Source organism: Felis catus, chromosome C1, assembly GCF_018350175.1.
Source record: "Felis catus isolate Fca126 chromosome C1, F.catus_Fca126_mat1.0, whole genome shotgun sequence".
Taxonomy (NCBI): domain Eukaryota; kingdom Metazoa; phylum Chordata; class Mammalia; order Carnivora; family Felidae; genus Felis; species Felis catus.
The window spans coordinates 24,310,068-24,328,994 of record NC_058375.1 but is presented as its reverse complement, the minus strand read 5'-3'; the positions used below and the strand labels follow the sequence as shown (position 1 = coordinate 24,328,994).

Below are 18,927 nucleotides of genomic sequence, written 5' to 3'. Positions count from 1 at the left end.
GGAATCCAGGTCTCTGAGAACCAAGGCCCTGATTATTTCCAGACAAACATGTTGGAAATCTCTTGAGGAGGTAACATACAAATCAGGCCTTGATGGATTCCCATGGGAAGAGGGTGTTCTAGGCAGAGATAAAGGTATCATAAGAACAACATATGCATGGGGTGATGGGTGGAATAACGTAGCCGGAAGGATCAACGGTGGCCTACAGGGGCCAGCTGGGTAATGAGTAGGCAGGCAAGGAATAAGAAAATTTGAGAAACACGGGTTGAAAGTTATTTTCTCTTTTGCTGTAAAAGAAAATAGCAATATTAATACCTGCCAGTCAGTCAAGGAGACTGGAATGGTGGAGATTGTGGTAAAATAGAGCTCTTGCAGATTGTTTTCAAGCAGAAACTCAGACCCAGTAGTGCCAGCTTATTTTTCAAGATAGGTCTTTTAAAAAAAAAAAAGTTAGCAAGGGGGCCCCTGGATGGCTCAGTCGGTTAAGCGTCTCTTTGATCTTGGCTCAGGTCATAATCTCGAGGTTCATGGGATCGAGCCCCGCATCGGGCTCTGTGCTGACAGTGTGGAGCCTGCTTGGGATTCTTTCCCTCCCTCTCCCTCAAAATAAACATTAAACATTAATGTTAACATTAAACATTAATGTTTAAATAAACATTAAACATTACTAAACATTAAAATCCTCCTTTTGGGTTGAATCAGCTTTTTGGCTGCTTGTTTGTAATCTCTGTCCCGGAACTGATCTAAATGTGAGTAGGGCTCAAAGGGCTATGAGTGGGGCTGATAAAATGCCAAAATCCTATAAACTCTAGAAAATGCAAACTAAAGTATTGTGACAGAACACACAGCAGTGGTTGCTGGGGGTTGGGTGGGGAGGAATTCCACAGGAGCTTGTGGAGAATTCTGGAAGTGATGGGATATGTTCACTGTCTTGATTGTGATGGTTTCGTGGGTGCATATGTCAAAACTTATCAAGTTGTACATTTTAAATATGTACCATTTACTGTATGCCAATTATATCTCAATAAAGCAGATTTAAAAAAATTCTTTGTAGCAGGAGTAAGCTGCTGCAATCCTAATTCCATTGTTAGGCCCTAAGTTTAAACACCCTTTCCTCATTCACTTCCAAAAACTCCAGTTTAGGATCATTCCAAAGAAGACAATTTAGAACTTTGCAACAGGTTTTTATTTTTGCTTTATATCTAGTACAGTGTTTGAAACCTAAAGAAATACATTTTCTCTTCAAATTTGGATGTGTATATAAATATCATTTGTCTGGACTCAGCACACTCAATGCCACGGCTTCTTGGCCTATGTCTGCTCTGAAATCATCAAGCTTTGTCTGTCTACCCAGGGGCCCTGAGAACATGGAAAACAGCCAGAGTTTATAGTTTTTGGAAAACTAAAAGCAAATGAATTTGGAAAGAATAAACCAGTGAGGAAAAAGTTTCGATTCAGCTTCCTAGGGTCTTTAGCTGGGAACCCAAGCTGTTTTTGAAGGACGTCCAGTCTGTCTTGGGTGGCTGGGACCTCATACTGCCTTCCCACCCCCCATGCTTCTTCAGTGGTTCAGTCAGATAGTTCCCACAGAAGCTGGCTAAAAGAGACAGTACCTAGCTCCAGGGCCTGAGAGTTCTTGTAGAGGTGGACTCATTAAAGACATCCTGAGTCGGAGGTTCCCAGCCAGTCTCTGGATCTGAGCTTTGACTTCCTTCACTGCCCCCAAGGCATGGCAGTTCTCTCTCCCCAAACCCAAGGGCTGAAAATCTAACCAACACAGGGGAGCAAGTCTGGCCGTTCAGGTATGTGCTAATGTGAACATCAGCAGTCAGGCTGGCCCAGAAGTAGCATGGTAGGCCCAGACCCACTGGAGACCTTTGTAACACACTACACAAACCTTTTCCTGGGTTCTCTGGGCCCAACCCAAAAGTTAATGCTGACTCCCACACCTAGTTTTGGTTCTACACATACCCCAGGCCTGATGCAAAATGCCATCTCAGAGGAAAAATAACAGCTTTAATTCACAGACTTGATTGATATGGACTTCAAATTCTTCCCTTATCGTGGTCTTAGTGTGGGGGTGGGGCTAGGGGGTAGACAGTGGGATGACTGAATCATTTATGAAGGCCTTGGCCAAAGAGCAGCTAGTGTCTACCACATGGATCCCCGCAGGGCCAAATTCTCAGCTTGCTGGCTTAACAAAAGAATTCAAAAGTTAAAACAAAAAATACTGGACAAGATTGGTCTACAATGTGAAATCCTAAACGGCTGTGGAAGAAACCTACTCTGAGCACATTCTCAAGTCTCACGCACTCACTTCTAGGATAGTCCTACCTGGAAGATGTTGCTGCTGGTTATGAACACTTCCTATGGTTCAGCACATTGAGCCTTGCACCCTTCCCTCTTCCAGGGAGGCACAAAGGCACACACAGTCCTGAGGCCTCCAGCCAGCCTGTTCTCCTTACAGCTCCCTGCCTTCAACTCAAACTCCAGAATCTGAGCTCACAAGATGAATCTACTGAGGAGTCAGAGATGATGGATACCAAGCTGAATGAGTCTCAGGGAGGAGATGTGGCCAGAACAAATGAGCTGAGGCCTCCATAGAAGGACACTGTGGGAAGAGGGGTAAGTACTGTTAGGTGTTCATCTCCTTCCCTTCTAGTCTGCTAGAATGGGTAACTCTACGATGTAGAGGAAAGGCAGGTAGTAGACATGAGAAAATGGAAATCCAGTTCATTCTGCTAAGACGGTTTTCATTTTAAACTGGTGTGGCTTGAGAGAAATAGAGTGTGCCTGAGAGCCTTCTTTTGCTCTTCCTTGACCAAGTACAGTAGCAGCTATAATCTGTGCAGTTTAGCTCCAAAAAACAGGGCTCTGGGAAAGTGGCTTCCAGGGCAAAGAGTAGGAGTAGGCCTAAGGGTTCTAGGTAAGGGGGGGGGGGGGGCGGGAGCAGACAGCAAGGGTTCCTGAAAGCTGAGGTCATCAATGCCTGCTCCTCCAAAGGGTCATTTGTACACAATGCCCCAAGTAACTAGGCTGGCCAGCTGAAAGTGGAACCCATGTGGTTCTACCGGAAGGCTGTAGCCAACACCAAGGTGAGGCAGTTAGCCACTGGGGATAGCTCAGAACTGAAGGCAGGTTTCTGAGATTAGAGACTTTATTAGTACTAGAGAAGATATAGGGGGTTGGATAACCAGAGGGGCTGGCAATAAAGAAAAGCTGGCACTGTTCAAAACAGTACTAGAACACTTGAGCTAAGAAGGCGGCTCCTTGTCCTCTAATCCACACCTAGATACCTCCACCTCCACCAGAGATCTTAAAATGGATAGACCAGCCATGTGCCAACATAGGGAGATTCTAAAAACATGTCTTTTCAGGCTATTCCCTACGACAGGCTGGGGAGCCCCTTCATCCCTACAACATCCATTCAGAAATCCACCAAAAAGTGGCCTTCGACTTCACCACGGCCAGGGTCTGGAGTCCAAGTGGGGGCTGCCCACAAAGAGTGGCTGTCAAGGCTGGGCCACAGAAATAATGTTTTGCTTCCCAAGAGGGCCAAAGGAGAGGAGGAGACAGAGAAGGTGGTATTACTGCCCCTGTGGGCTGGAAGAATCTTACCTGCTGGCTGAAAGGGTAGGTTAGAGGGAAATAATGGGAAAATATGGTCTGAGGAAGACACCAACAAAGGAAAGCTCCTAGAGGCCACTTTATCTGATGAGAAATCTGTCCTCATGTTGTGCCCTGGGAGACTTCACCTTTGAAGTCCTTGGAGAAAACTGGCTTTAAGCAGCAGCCAGAAGATCAAGAGAATCTTCCATCTGGTACAGGCCCCAGATCTAAAGTGTAAGATTTTAGAGGCGCAGTTGGGAAAAGCAGGATGTGTATGTCTCACAAGAAAAATCTGGCCCCAATGTCAGGGACTCAACTATTGCTTGAGATGTATAAAATAGGTCCTACTAAAGTGCTTTGCCCTTTGGATAAGGATGGGGGGCATGCGCGGGGGGCGGGGGGCTTTTCTTTGAACTGTAGGAGAATAGTTTTGTGATGGAGTCAGCTGGCTAAATGACAAGGGTCCTGCCCCTTGCCTACTTGTGGGTTGGTAGTTGTCATTCTTAAGCTGAAGAACAGCATCTGACTCACTAAAGTGTAACAGCATTGGTGTGACTTTTTAGTGACAACCACAAGCCCCAAACCACCTTCCTTAGAAAATGGTTCTGGAGTTGGATCTCAACACTAGAAGGAGAGGGCAAATTCAAGACCAATGGCCGACAGTGAGCACCTAAACTTTAGATCTGTAAGCAGAGGGGTATAGGTTTAACCTGAGCCGGGGGGGATATGTGGGAACAGGAGCAAGAGTGGCACAGTCTCTGGGGAAGGGGAACTACAGCTTGGTGCAGGGACCCGACTGTGCCCACAGCTCCGCAGCTGGTCTCCACTTAGCCAGCAGCTTTCTCCATCCTTCTCCCCAACAACTGGGCTCTACTATCCTGTAATCCACCAAAGCGCAGGCAAGCCACTGAAGCATCACTCTAGCTTTCCTCAAAGAGAAAAGGCATTAGGATTATAACTATCACCAGGAAGGGCAAGACCCAAACCAGGTCCAAGAATTCCCAAACAGGAAAGATACCAGTGACTCTCACAAAAGGCCGGAGGCTGCTAAGTTCTGTGATAACTGGAGAAGCAGCCATGTGTGATAACTTATGTGGACAGGGCCTTTGAGACTGAATCTGAGAAGGCAGACTGCTTTTTGGGTTTCCTAATATAAGCAGGACGCTTAGCAGTAAGGACTAGAGTGGTAGACTTCACTGGGCCCTGGGGCCATCCTTGCTCCCTTCAGGTACTGGGACAATCAGACCAGGCTGACCTGCTATGTAAAGGTTCCAGCGCTAAGGGTTGGTCCCAGGTTGGTGGCCCAGAACCTAAGCAGAGAGGAAAAGGACCAAGCTCAGGCTCCCTGAGCAAAGGAGCTTCCCCATCTCTTTTTGGTCTTCCTCACAGTATCCTACTTCTAGAAATTACAGACAGTTCTTCCTCTTGAGACCAATTAAGATTGACCTACCTAATATATAGAATATAAAAAAATACAGAACTTTTTGACATTCTCTCCTTTGGAAGTAAAATATACATGATCCAACTATGGAAGAGGAAGAGGAAGAGGAAGAGGAAGAAGAAAGGCCAAAGGCAGGGATCCCTGGCTATCCCAATACATGACGCTCTCACTCCAGCCTCCTCTGCAACTTATGGGTCACCAGAGCAAGGACTTTCTCCTCAGGAGAGAGGAAGGCCCACAGCCCCCTGTCTCGTGCTTAGGAGAAAATACAGCTACCTCAGAGGTTCATTCAACTCCGAGGGGAATTTTCAAGTAAACAAATGAAGTTGGGTCGCACCATAGGAAGGTGGGTAGGAAACATGGGATCAGTAGCGACACATGGGAAGCCCTATCTGAAGGCCTGTGCTCCTCCCCTCCCCTCCCACTGGTGTACTTGCCCCTGGAGAGGGAAGGAGATCTCCCAAACTAAAGAGGTCTGGAAAGGGGTTAGAGAGAGGAAGGGGCCTTTGTCTCATGGTGACCTCCCCCTCAGCCTCTAGTCCCAGACCATGCTGGCAGCTGGGATTCCTAAAACCAGGAACTCATGGCTCTTGGAAAGAGCAATCTTAATACAAGAAAAATGTGCAAAAGAAAAAAAAATTAAATAACTCAATCCAAGCATACAAGATTAATATTCTGTCAGAGCAAGAACACTTTGTTTTGGATTTCTCCCTCCCCTCCCACCCCCCACCTCTGGAACATTCCATCTGCTCAAGTACCCAAGATAAGAGTTACACAGATCAGGGCAGAGAACTGGGAAGGATGAAGGAAGATAAAAGGGAAGGAAGTCACCACTAAAGAAAAAATAAAATTAAAAAAAGGTGCAAAATTGATTACCTCAGTCCTCCTTTGTCTACCCCTGGGGCTCCTGGGTTAAAGACATATGTGCAGCCAAAATATAGTGTAAGGAAGAAAAACCCAACACGTCCCCTTCTTGTCACAAAACCCAAATGTGAGCCTCAGATGGTTCTGTCTGTCCAGAGGGTGCTCCCTCCAGGGAAGGGGGCGGAGCAGGTCAAGAGCACAGTTTCCAGGGCAGCAGAGGTGTATGGTGGCTGATGATGGGGGGGCTGGTTTCCCGCCCACCAGAGGGCTGCTTTTCCGCTGGTTGGTGGTGCTTCCCATCCCCTCCCCTCCCCGGAGGCAGACATTATAGCTGGAAGCCCTCCATGGGGGCCTCAGGCTGCTGGAAGATGAACTGCTGTTGTGTCTCATCCACTTGGGGGGCCAGGCTGCTGTCATCATCTTCTACACCAAAGTAGTGCTCAATGAGGTCGAAGGCCTTCTGGTAGATCTCCTGGTTCTCATGGCTCTGGAGAAACTCAATTTTATCCAAGCCTATGGTGGCAAAAAGGAAGGAGGGACAAGAGTGAACTGTGACTGCTTTTCCACGGGGCCATGAAATATTTATCCGTTTTTCCTTCCTTGTGGTATGTTAATGTTTACCAACACAAGTAATATGATCAGATCTCTCTTTGACCCCAAAGAAGAGAATTAAGACCTTTTCCTAAAACTACATAACCCCAAAGGAAAAAGCCCAAAATGTCAGCTATAAGCCAGAAGTTCTAGTCCTGATTCTGCTTTTAACTACCTGTGTGGCCTGGGCAAATCATTAGTTTCTCTAAAGTCGTAAGATGAGCACTCTTACTGGAACTTGCTAGACACTCAGCTGGAAGCATACCTTCCAGTGCCTGATTCTCTCATCAATTCTAGAGCTTTATTTTTGCATCTGCGCCATACCTACTTACTAGACAGAACCTATCAAAAAACAGAACTGATCTACTGCTCCTCAGAGGGAGAAGGATATGATGGGATAGAACTTTGCATTCAATGATGACCCCCCAAATCCCACAGCCTCACATGTATACTACTTTGGGGGCTCACAGTCCCTGGGTCATGACCTAGAACTTCTCTACTGAAGGCAGAGGTGAGGTTGGGGAGAGGGCACATACCATAGGCTTCCTCGATGAGGCCACAGTAGGGGTTGACCCCTGAGCCACTGCGCTTGCCCTCTTGCTCTCCAAGCCGAAGGATGTTCTCCAGCCCATTGAGGGCCACCTGCACAATCTTCGAATCCATCACAGTCAGCAAGTCACACAGGGGTTTGATGCAGCCCAGTGAGACCAGGTACCTAAGGGCAGAGACCGGGCAAGTTCTAAATTAACAAAGCGCAAGGGAGGTGCTAGGCAGGTGCTGTGGGGCCTGTGGGTCTCCCTCACACATCAGGACTCTGAGCAACCCCCTCTTGCTGAGCCTTCACAACCACCTATCCTTTATCTCAGTCTCTCCATCCTCCCAATGCTCCAAGTCTAGTTCATTTCCATGGGGAAGGCTGTCATAGATTCCTCTCATCTCTAATGTCCCCTTAGTGTAATGTTACCACTCTGAACACATTGCTTCCCTGCTTAAAATTTTCACTCCAAGCTCTACAGGCATGACGAAACAGACCCCCAACAATCAGGTTCCTACCCATCATCTCCCATCACCTCCCATCATTCTCTTCCAAGGACCCTACCTTCCAAATGTGTAAACATCTCCAAGTTTCTGATTCTTGTGCCTTTACTTATGCTTTTTCCTGTCCCAAAGGGCTTTTGCAACCCTGTGTCCTTCAAAGCTTAACCAACGGCTATCCCCTTTCTCCTAAGGCTTTAAATATGTTGAATCTATTCCTACTTCTCTTCCTGGGCCACAATCTGAAGGCAAAACACTTGTCCAGTTCCCATCACCCTTACTCATGTTGATAACGGAAACCAGAATCAAAGAACGCACACACATACAGTGGCTTTCTATTTGTTTCTCCCAAGTGTCACCCCCAAAAGTGATTTCCCAAAGAAGCTGTTATGAATGAGCCACAGTTTGGTTCTCTTTCATTTATATGGATAATTGGGAATTACATGGATTTAAATTTCTCTGGAGAAAAAAGTGGAGGAGAAATGGATGTCTGTGTTATAGGTCTCTATTCTCTAGGAAGGAAAAGAAGTTCATGCTTTACAGCAATCTATTCCAAATTTCAGTACCAATCTAGCATCTTACCAGTTAAACCAGCTGCTGGTTTAGATCTGGGGCATATCTATTCCAGAAAAGGCAGTTTAGCAGTCACTGCAGACCATGAACCAAGAAGGACAGTATACATACCACACAAGACAATGAAAAATGAATGTGATACCTGATCTGCTCAGGGGTTCCTCCTGATGTGGCATTGGTGATGGCCCAGGCTGCCTCTTTCCTTGTACGGAACTCTGCTTTCTGAAGGATTTCGATCAACACAGGGAAGATATTTGCATCTATGACAGCCTGAGAGAAGATGGGGAGCAGGATAGAGAGAAAGTCACTTCAAAAAGAGTAAGCAAATCTAGCCTACAAAATCAGTTATGATTCAGACATCTTCCTCTTCCCGGGAATCCTCTGTTCTCCCCGTAGAGAAGCTACAGAGGAGCCTGGCTTCTTAGAAAGAATCTTTAATAGCACATATTGGCCCCAATTTCTAAAGGGAAACAAATTCTTTCTTCTGGAAGCAAATAACCCACAACTGCTCAAGTTCCCATGCCTTCCCATCTGCTCCTGCCCTCTCCTCCACTGCTTGTACCTGTATTTGAGCCCTGTTGCCAGCAGTGATATTTGAAATGGTCCAGCAAGCTTCCTTCCGGATTGACTCCTTGGGGCTGCTCAGCAAGTGGAGGAGGCAAGGGAGGGCTGAACAGTTAAGAATGACCTAGAACACCAAAAAGCACAGGCAATAAAAGAAAAATTAGGTAAACTGGACTTAATCAAAATTAAAAACTTTTGTGCATCAAAAGATACCATCAACAGAGTGAACAGGTAAGTCACAGAATAGGAGAAAACATATGCAAATCATATCTGATAAGGATTAATATCCATAATGTATAAAGACCTCTTAACAACTAAACACAAAAAAACTGAAGAACCCAATTAAAAAATGGTCAAAGGGCTTGAACAGACATTTCTCTAAAGAAATACAGATGGCCAATAAGCATATGAAAAGATACCAAACATCGCTAATCATTAGGGAAATGCAAATCAAAACTGCAATAAGATACCATTTCACACTTATCAAGATGGCTGTTATAAAAAAACCCAGACAATACAAGTGTTGGTAAGGTTGTGGAGAAATTGGAACCTAGTATATAGCTATTGGAGGTATAAAATGGTGCAGCTAGTGTGCAAAATGGTATGGTGGTCCCTCAAAATCTTAAACATAAAATAAGCATATGATCCCGTAATGCCACTTCTGGGTATGTACCTAGAAGACTGAAAGCAGGGACTCAGATACTTTTGTACACATTGTTCAACATAGCATTATTCATAATAGCCAAAAGGTGAAAACGACCCAGGAATCTATCAACAAACAAATGGATAAACAAAATGGGATATATGCATACAATGGACTGCTTACTATTCAGCCTTAAAAAGGAACGAAGGCATGACACATGCTACATACGGATGAACCTGGAAGACATTATGCTAAGTGAAATAAGTAGACACAAAAGGACAACTATATATAGTTCCATTTATATAAGGTACCTAGAGCAATCGGCTCCTAAGAGATAAAAAGTGTTATGGTGGTTACCAGGGGCTGAGGAAGGGGTGGGGAGGATGGGGAGTTATTATTAAATGGGTACAGAAAACCAGTTTGGAATGATGGAAAGTTGTGGGGATGGATGGTGTTGACAAATAACAAGGTGAATGGACTTTCTGCCACTAAACTGTACACTTAATGGTAAAAGCAGTACAATTTATGTTATGAATGTTCGCACATACATGCACACGCTCGCGCACGTGCACACATACACACACACAAGAATGACCTAGGTAGTGAGTGTGGGTTTGAGTGAGATCACTCAAGAATTTGTCAAGAATCCTACCAAATTATGCCAACTCAAGACTTAAACAATACTCTGATCTCTAGCCTTTGAACAAAGGACTGTTCCTACTGTGCCCTCACTGGAAGTATTATTAACATGAGATGGGATTCTAAAGGTATAGGAAGTAGGGATAAGGTTCTGCAGCTTTTAGTGTCTCATGGGGACCAGGACTCCAAAACTTGAGAATTACCCTATAACGTCCCAGGTAGTAAGGCAGTTTACTCCACTCAGTTTTCCTTCAAAAGCTCCCAGTGGAAGATGATTTGCTTCCAACTTGTAGAAGAAATGAAGGCAACTAAGTTGGCCACAATCATACAGGAAGTGTCAAAGTTGGAATTTTTTACTCAAGCCCATGCTTTCTCTCCTTACCACACTGCCCACTCTAACCCCCCCCCCCCCCCCATCAGGGAAGGATTTTGTCTATAAACAGCTCTCTTCCTCACCTGGGTTTGGATGTCATCTCCAGTGACGATGTTACCAACTGCTCTCAGGGCAGGAGAGGCCACTTTGTAATCATTGTGCCTACAGAGAAGGGAGAACTGATCAGTAGAGGGCCAGCACACAGTTATCAGCCTGCCAACCACCAAGGTTGGCGGCACTCTCATGGCTCTAGATCTTTGCAGAGAGCAGCAGAATGCTTATTGCAGTTCTTTAGTTAGAGCCTGGGAGAAACTTAGGGAATCTGTACTTTCTAATCAGACCACTCACATTAGAAGCTCTACCAATCTTCGGCAGACTCCAGAGTCTATGACCGCCTGGATCTTTTCATTGGGGCCATCGGACAGATAAGAAAGGGCCCAGCAAGCATCTGCCAGCAAGTCTGAGTCACTGCTGAAGAGTAGGCGAGACAGCACAGGCAAACAAGGGGAGACCTGTTGGAAGCAGAGTGAGAGAGACTCATGGAGGGACAGGGCTACATCAGCTCTACCACTAACCCTAACATGGCTGTCCCTTCCTCTACAAGTAATTCTAAGCCCTAGAGATTTCTCCTACATTATACCATCAGAACTACCTTTTTGACTTTGCTGTCCAAGATGCATGAGATCACCTACTTCACTGACAATTGCCTCTTCTAGTTTCCCAGGGACTGAGACTCTAAGGGGTAACCCAAAGACTTGAAAACTCCCATATCAAAATTCCTACATATGAAGGAAACTGCTTTCACTCAGGAACTGGTAAGCTCTCTTACCTTTGCAAACTCGGGGGGTGGGTTCTTTCCTCGGCAGAGGTTTGACAGGGCCCATACTGCATTCCGTGTCATTGTCAGTCTTGTGGACTTCGTAAGGAGTCTGAAGGAAACAGCAAAGTCTTAAGACAGATCCTGAGCAATGATGCCCTTGGCACAGGGCTGTCACCTATGAACCCCAGGAGCAAGTCCAATCAGACCCTTAAGATTTTTGCAGCCTCACCTTGTCTTCCAACCCAGAGACCTAAGTTAACTGTGCTTGTCTGGACCAGGAGGCCTGACCTACATCTTCACAGAGAATTAGGACCAGCTGTGGCTAGTTAAGACCACAGCTAATAAGGACAAAGGGCTGGAATTTGAGTAGGTCTGAAAACCTTTTAAGGTAGGACATACTATGCCTCTAACCGTGGCCACGAGATCTAAACAAGGAATACTTTTATTTCTCCTTGGAAATAAAAGCTAAAGGTCTGTGAAGGGCCCAAGAAAGAGTTATAGTGGTAGTCTATGGGGCTGTGGTCTCGGAAGAACGGTTTATCTATCTGTTTTGGTTTAGATGAAGTTCTATTTGAGGGTATGGGAGGGACGGACGGGAGAAGGACTCCTATGCTCCTTCATGGGGTCTTTGATCTGTGCTTTACAACAGAGCTCTCCAATGTACCTATGCATAAAATGATAAATCAATGCATTCTTTAGAGAAGGTTGGATTTTTCCAGATGAGCTAGTCTTGCCTCTCTCTCTTCTGGCTCAATGATGAGGTAGGTATGACCAACACTAGAATCTATAGTGCCATACAGTCAGGAAACAGAAGACTGTACTCAGCAAAGACCAGTGGCACAATCTTCTTACTCTCAAAAGATACCGATCTTTTACCTTGGCAATGAGCATACTTTTAGTGTTTTTGCATTTACTTAACATCTTAATGTAAGCTGCCCCGAAGAAAAGATCTGCCATGTGTCTGCCTTATAGATGCCCCAGCTGCAGATGATCATAAGTACTCACGTTAACAAAGGATTAAGGATGGAACAGTTCAAGACGTAATCTCGGCAAACGGAGCTGTCTCCAGCTATGTTTCCCAGTGCCCAGACTGCCTGAAAAGGGGACGGTGGAACTGTCACTCACAGACTCTAGTGACTCCTGTCAATATTTTACACCAGAGTGAGTACCCATCAGTAACTAGGACAAAAACCGTATCAAGGTCCAAGACATCCCGAACAGGATCAGGTACCCTCCTTGTTGACATCCTTATTGAGCACTTGTTCTATGACGGCCTTTTCTCTGGGAGTTCTTGGCTTAGTGGGAAAGATAGGCTGACATCTGTACTGCAGCCAAAGAAGCCAAACCAAGACCTCCCTATGCCCACTCTCCAGAAAAAGAGAGTGATTGGAAAGTTGCATTTTTGCAGCCTGATAGGATCTACTCCATATGTAGTAACGAAGGAAAAAATCTTGGTACCACTTTCCATTTTCTATCCAATCAATAAAGTCCAGTGAAGAAATGCAAGTTGTGTCTTTATCTCTACAACGTGTAGGTAGTGAGAAATGGGTACTGTGGTGTCTTTTTTCCAATACTACCTACCTCTGATGCCAAATGTTATGTTTTTTCCCCACACCAGCAATCAATTCTCCCACATCAATTTTGCGTCCAACAATCCAATTCAATTCTGACATTAAGCTTAGAGTTAGCGCAGACCCCACAGGTTAAGGGCTCGGGCCTACGATACTTCCCCCACTTTAAACACTAGTCGCAATTCCTGGGTGTCATAATATTACTAACCAACTGGTTATAAATGCATAAGTTCCCATAATGCCCTCCTCAGTTTCAGTAGTTCACTAGAATGATTCACAGAACTCAGGAAAACACTTTACTTTCATCTACTAGCTTACTGTAATGGACACAGCTCAGAAAGAGCTAAATGGAAGAGATGCATAGGGCAAGGTATGGGGTGAGAGGTCAGGGTGGTGCAGAACTTCTGTGCCCTCTGCAGGGCACCACATCAATGTGTTCACCAACCCAGAAGCTCTCTGGGGAGGTGGGGTGGAGGGATGGAAGAGTTGGAGGTTCTGATGACAACCCCCTCATCTTGACGCTATCTAGGAACCCCACCCAGTCATCTCATTGGGTGTGTTCCGTTATAAATAGCAAAAGACACTCCTATCACTCAGAAAATTCCAAGGTGTTTAGGAATTTTTAGGAACCGGGGACAAAGACCAAATGTATTTGTTATTATGATACATGTACTATCAAGAATTAAGCCAAACTTGAGCATTACCTGTTCCTGTACATCCTCAAAGTCTGAGTTAAGCAGCTCTATAAAAATGGGGACGGCCCCTGCTTCAATGACAATCTTGGTCTGCTGAGAGGTTCCAGAGGCAATGTTCGTTAGAGCCCAGGCAGCTTCAAACTGGAAGTGAGATTAAGCCATGACTGAGAGGTCATTCCAGACAGAGCAGCCATGCCTACCAGCTGGTTGAGAGCAGTAGGCCTCTTGCCCCTGACTAAAACACTAAAACTTGAGCCTTTTCCTCTTCTCCTTTAAATGACAAAACACAGTATGGGCAGTGATGTGACACAACGGGAAGAATGGACCTGGGCTTCAATGGTCCCAAGTCTAGCTCTGCACTACCATAGCACCCGAGTCCTTTGGCAAGTTGATTTCCTGAACTTCACTCACATTCTTCGTTTCTGAAACCAGTATTAGAGTGACACGTGTGACTCAAAGTCCCTTTCAGCTGAGTTTCCGGTTAAGTTTTAATGCATTGACTCATCACTCATTTTTGAAAAGAGAGACGCAGAGGAGCTAAATGATTTGCTTCAGGTCACACAGGTAATTAGAGGTACGAGATCACTGGGGTGTCTGTCTGGGTGGCTCACTCGGTTAAGCGTCCGGACTTCGCCTTAGGTCATGATCTCGTAGTCTGTGAGTTCGAACTCCATGTCAGGCTCTGACAGCTCAGAGACTGGAACCTACTTCAGATTCTGTGTCTCCCTCTCTCTCTGACCACTCCCTGCTTGCACTCTCTCTCTCAAAAGATGAATAAATGTTAAAAAAAAAAAAAAAAGTAGATATATATTTTAAGTAAACTAACAACGCTGAGATCAAGAGTCGCATGCTCTACCGACTGAGCCTGCCACGCACCCCAGAACCTTTGATTTATAACTGAATAATCAGCTTGTCCTATTCTGGTGTCCTTCGAGATTGTTTTAGAGAAGAGGTTTTGGCTCTCTTATCTGAGGCCAAGACCTCTGAAGCATCTCTTAAATAGTTCCTCATATTACTTGTCTATTTCCCGAGAGATGCGTCTATAGAAACACTCAACTACAATTTCTTGGAAAAGGGGCTTTCATCTGGTACCCCTCTACACCAGTCCTCACCTGTAATGTACAATTCTCATTCCTCTTCAGAAACTCTACAAACCGATCCACCACTCCTGGAGTGTTGATAACTTCATCTATTGGAGGACTAGGCTCTGGAAGAGGGGAGAAAGGAAAGAGAGGAAAAGTCAGGAGAGATTTCGGCTGGTGCATTCACTGGGGTCGGTCGATCATCCTTCCTAGGTAGTCCTGACCGTTCTTATCAACATTTCCAAACTCCTTTTTGGTGAGGTGGTTTTCACAATAGTCAGGCATTTTTGAACTGTGTGATCTAGTTAGGATGCTAAAGAGAAAACCAATCCCTAATTTAGGTATACTTGCCTTTGGCTTCCTGAAACTAAGCAAGCAAGTAATTAAGGAAAAGAAAGCCCAAGAGATGGGCAACCCTAGTCTAAATATTTCCCATCTAAGAAGAGCATTCTTTTCTCGGCAGGACTGCTTCATTTACTGAGACAAGAAGTATTTTTCCTATCATACATCACATCTTTATTGAGTACAAACTATGTGCCAGTTCTAGGTACCGAGAACACTACAGTGAACAAAGTCAAATGTCTCTGCCCTTACAGAGCTTATGTCCTAACGAGGAGAGACTTTCTATTATATTAATAAGTGTCATGGGAAAAAAAAAAAAAAAAAGAGGTAGGGCAGGGTAAGATTAAGAATGCTGAGAGTGAAGGCGATCTGCTTTTTTATACAGGGCATCAGGGTAGGCTTGTTGAGAACCTAGAATATGATCATGCAAGTGGGGAGTCGTCACAGGCATCTGCAACCAGAGGATATCAGGCAGAGGGAACAGAGGGAACAGAGGGAACAAAGGTAAGAATGTGCCTGGCTTGTCCATGGAACACCAAAGCAGTATGACTAGAGTAGAACGAGTGAAGGGGAACAGCAAATGAGGTCAGTGAAAGGAAACATAAGGTTAAATCACGTAGGGCCTTCTGGGGAAGACCAGGATTTGTACCTTTGGAGAGCAGTTTCCGGAATTTCTGTGTGGTTGCTAACTGTAGGTCAGAATCATCAGAAAAGAGCATCTCCACCATCTCTCGTGTGATCACGCTCTCCTAGAACATAAGACAGATTTAAGACTTGGCAAACCAACACTAGAGCTAGATATGAGCACACACCCCTGCTTGGCATCTTGCTTGTTAAAGACTTGAGGGCAAGAGGAGGGCATAACAGCAGGCTCAGGAGAAGGTGTTTGTTTAATTCATGGCTGCTTCAAGTTGGGATATTTGAATGATTCCTAACCTCTGAGGCAAATAAGGGCTTCCCTTAAAATGTTTTCTCAGGTGTCTCCATCACAGATGTAACCCTACTGACTCTTTAAGCCAACCAGCTACAAAAGGGCCCATGGAAGAAAGAGCTTAGCGTGGTTGTTGCCAAAGCCACTAGATGATGTGAACTGCCTGTTCTGTACACGTTGGTACTTCCCAGGCCTGCCTGAAGCACATGTAAGGGCCTTACCCCAGTGGTAGAGCTCACATAGGAGTCCATGAGGAGACTGTCAAACATGGCGGCTTCTTCATTAATCAGCTCCACATTTCTCCGTTTAAAAAGCTGAAAGTGAAGAAAAGATATAGTGGTAAAACTACTCACTGTAATAAAGAAAACAAAGAATGATCCAATGCTAAATTATGTCAATAATTGCCAAGGAAATGCTAGGATAGTTGAGACAATGCCAAGCTTAATATATGGACATGGAAAGATATCTAAGCACTTGACTGTTTTATATCTAATTGTTTGAAGTTTTTTAGAGAACATTCTCTTTTTTTTAAAGTAAGCTATATGCCCAAAGCAGGGCTTGAACTCATGACTTTGAGATCAAGAGTCATATGGTCTACCGACTGAGCCAGCCAGCCAGGTGCCCCTAAGAGACCATTTAAAGATTTCTGTGCCCTTTGTATAAAAGGTGATGGATATAAAAGGCTTTGAAGGAAAGGAGTAACAGTAAAGCAAGAGGGTGGGCACAAGCAGGTTAGGTGACAGCATCTAGACCGGGGCAAGGCACCAATCTGTTGGTGGTGTGCAGTGGAGCATAGCTGATAAGGCATTCATACTGTCTCAGTCCTAGGGAGACTTCCAGAGAATGGACTGAAGACATAGAAGTAAGGCAGTCCAGAATAGCTGATGAACCTCTTAAGGCGCCAGGCCTAATGCTGACTATAGGGGTGAAGAAGAGAGAAGGCAACAAGGGGCTAGAACTAGAATGTTATACAGAAGACATACATGATGTCTACGTTGTTCTAAATTGTGGAAAAGGAGTAAGGGACTGGTTCTTTTCTTCGAAGATTCCAACACTTCTCTACAATAAAGAAAGCTGGATGAGTGGCCCCAGAGCTAAGCTGTTTTCCCAAGGGGAAAGGAAGAATAAATGCAGGGAGCAGCCCAACCATGGCAGCTGGATCATTTCCCTGAACAGTATGTTTGAGCATATTCAGGTTAACCTACTTGTTGTTCCCGTTTCTGCTTCCGGAGCTGAATGCCCTCTTCCTCTCTTCTTCGTCTCATTTCCTCAGGGTTTAGGGCATTGTTCTTATAGCTCTTCATTCGATAATTGTCTTTCCCTGGGCTCGCCATGGTCTCTAGAAAAAGAGAAGATACAAATATAAAGGCTCTTAAGAGGACAGCATTTCCTTTTTACTGGGCTTCGGTTCCACCCGGCCTCCCAACCCCCCCCTACTCAGGGGGACTGAAGCTCCTCGAGGAGGGCTGATAATCTCAATAACTTAACACCTGACATCTCATCTTTAAAACATGGACATAACTATTCCTACTTCAGAGAGTTGTGGGAGGGATTAAATAGGTTAATACTACTGTGAAGTATTAGAACGATGCTAGGCCATATGGTAAATGGTCACAAGTTATGATCCCTCTATGACAACAGAGAAAACTTGACTTGCTCAATAAACTTGAAAACATCTAATTCAGTGAGATACTGTTATCTTTAACGTCCACCATCTAGCTTTCAAATTAAAAAAATTTTTTTAATTTATTCTGTAATATTTGATAAAAACAAAGAGATGAAATATAATGTTACCAAGCAAAATAATACAATGAACATCTGTAAACCCACCACCAAATCTAAACTAGAACATTACCAATATGCCTGAATCTACTTGTGGGCTCTCATTCTATCACAGGCTCCTCCAGCCCCACCCCAACTCCAGGCAAAAGGAAAATGCTATCCTGAATGGCATGCATGTTGAGAAAACATCTGCCCAATATCTAAATCTGAATAATAGTCTGTCATTCAGTCACGTGAAAATAGCGGCAATTAAAATAAAAATTCTCGGATAGTTAACAAGTAGTGTTCTATTAATTACAGTGTTATATCAGCGTACAATATAGTGATTCAACAACTGTATACACTAGTTAGTGCTCATCAAGGTAAGTGTGCTCTTAGTCCCTTTCACCTATTTGACCCATTCCCCTGCCATCACTTCCTTTCTGGTAACCATCAGTTTGTTGTCTAAGTTAAGTCTGTTTTCCGGTTTGTCTCTTTTTTCCTTAAAAACAGTTTCAATTTATAAAGCGTCTAATTTAGCTAGTAACTTAATTACCACAGGCGATCTTCCTCCAGACACATTTTCAAAGGTTGGATTTGTCCTGTTGCATCAAGGACACAGCAATTTTTTTCCCCAACAGTGAGTGAGCTAGTGGCAAATATACGGACTACTGGTACACTTTGGTGCCACTGTGTTGATTTGTGCTAAGACACCAGAACTTTTCCCATCATTGCTTTGGTACTACTTTTGCAGTACAAATGTCAAAATAGTAAAAACGGCAAATAACATCTTTACAACTTTTTTCCAGCTATAGAGATATAAGTGATCTATAACCTGTTTGTTTTTTTTTTTTAAGTTTATTTATTTATCCAGAGAGTGAGAGGAAAGGAGGGGCAGAGAGGGAGGGAGGGAGGGAATCCAGTGCAGGTTCCAGGCTGACAGCTCAGATCTCAAGAACCAGGAGATCACGACTGGAGCTGAAATCAAGAGTCAAATGCTTGACCGAAGGAGCAACGAACGCATGCGTGTGCACGCACTCGCTCTATCTACCATCTATCTACCTACCTACCTACCTACCTACCTACCTACCTACCTACCTACCTACCTACCTACCTAAGTAGGCTTCATGCACAGCACAGAGCTTAACATGAAGCTTGAACTCGTGACCCTGAGATCAAGAATTGGATGCTTAACTGACTGAGTCACCCAGGCACCCCAACAGAATACTAGGCAGCCTTTATTTTTCTCTTAGCAACCTTAAAGTATATAATACAGTGCTGTTAACTGTAGTCACAAGCTATACATTAGATCCCTAGCACTTATTCACCTTACAACCAAAGTTTGTACCTGTTGACGACCTTCATCCATTTCCCCAACCCCACCCCTGGCAAC

The 18,927-nt window shown here is 44.6% G+C and overlaps 1 protein-coding gene across 2 annotated transcripts in view; it reads right to left on the bottom strand.

Annotated features, from left to right (window-relative positions):
- Positions 1-1,168: 1,168 nt before the first annotated feature.
- Positions 1,169-18,927, bottom strand: part of KPNA6 (karyopherin subunit alpha 6) — a 66,427-nt gene continuing 48,668 nt past the window's right edge. For both annotated transcript variants that reach the window (XM_006934532.5, XM_003989809.6), the window contains exons 2-14: positions 16,979-17,112; positions 15,995-16,087; positions 15,492-15,591; positions 14,531-14,625; positions 13,428-13,559; positions 12,158-12,246; positions 11,162-11,261; positions 10,681-10,844; positions 10,416-10,494; positions 8,676-8,801; positions 8,256-8,383; positions 7,042-7,220; positions 1,169-6,427 (exon numbers count right to left, since the gene is read on the bottom strand). In XM_006934532.5, the coding sequence (XP_006934594.1) occupies positions 6,240-6,427; positions 7,042-7,220; positions 8,256-8,383; positions 8,676-8,801; positions 10,416-10,494; positions 10,681-10,844; positions 11,162-11,261; positions 12,158-12,246; positions 13,428-13,559; positions 14,531-14,625; positions 15,492-15,591; positions 15,995-16,087; positions 16,979-17,112 (1,607 nt within the window). In that variant the 3' untranslated portion in view covers positions 1,169-6,239. The remainder of the gene's footprint in view (positions 6,428-7,041; positions 7,221-8,255; positions 8,384-8,675; positions 8,802-10,415; positions 10,495-10,680; positions 10,845-11,161; positions 11,262-12,157; positions 12,247-13,427; positions 13,560-14,530; positions 14,626-15,491; positions 15,592-15,994; positions 16,088-16,978; positions 17,113-18,927) is intronic.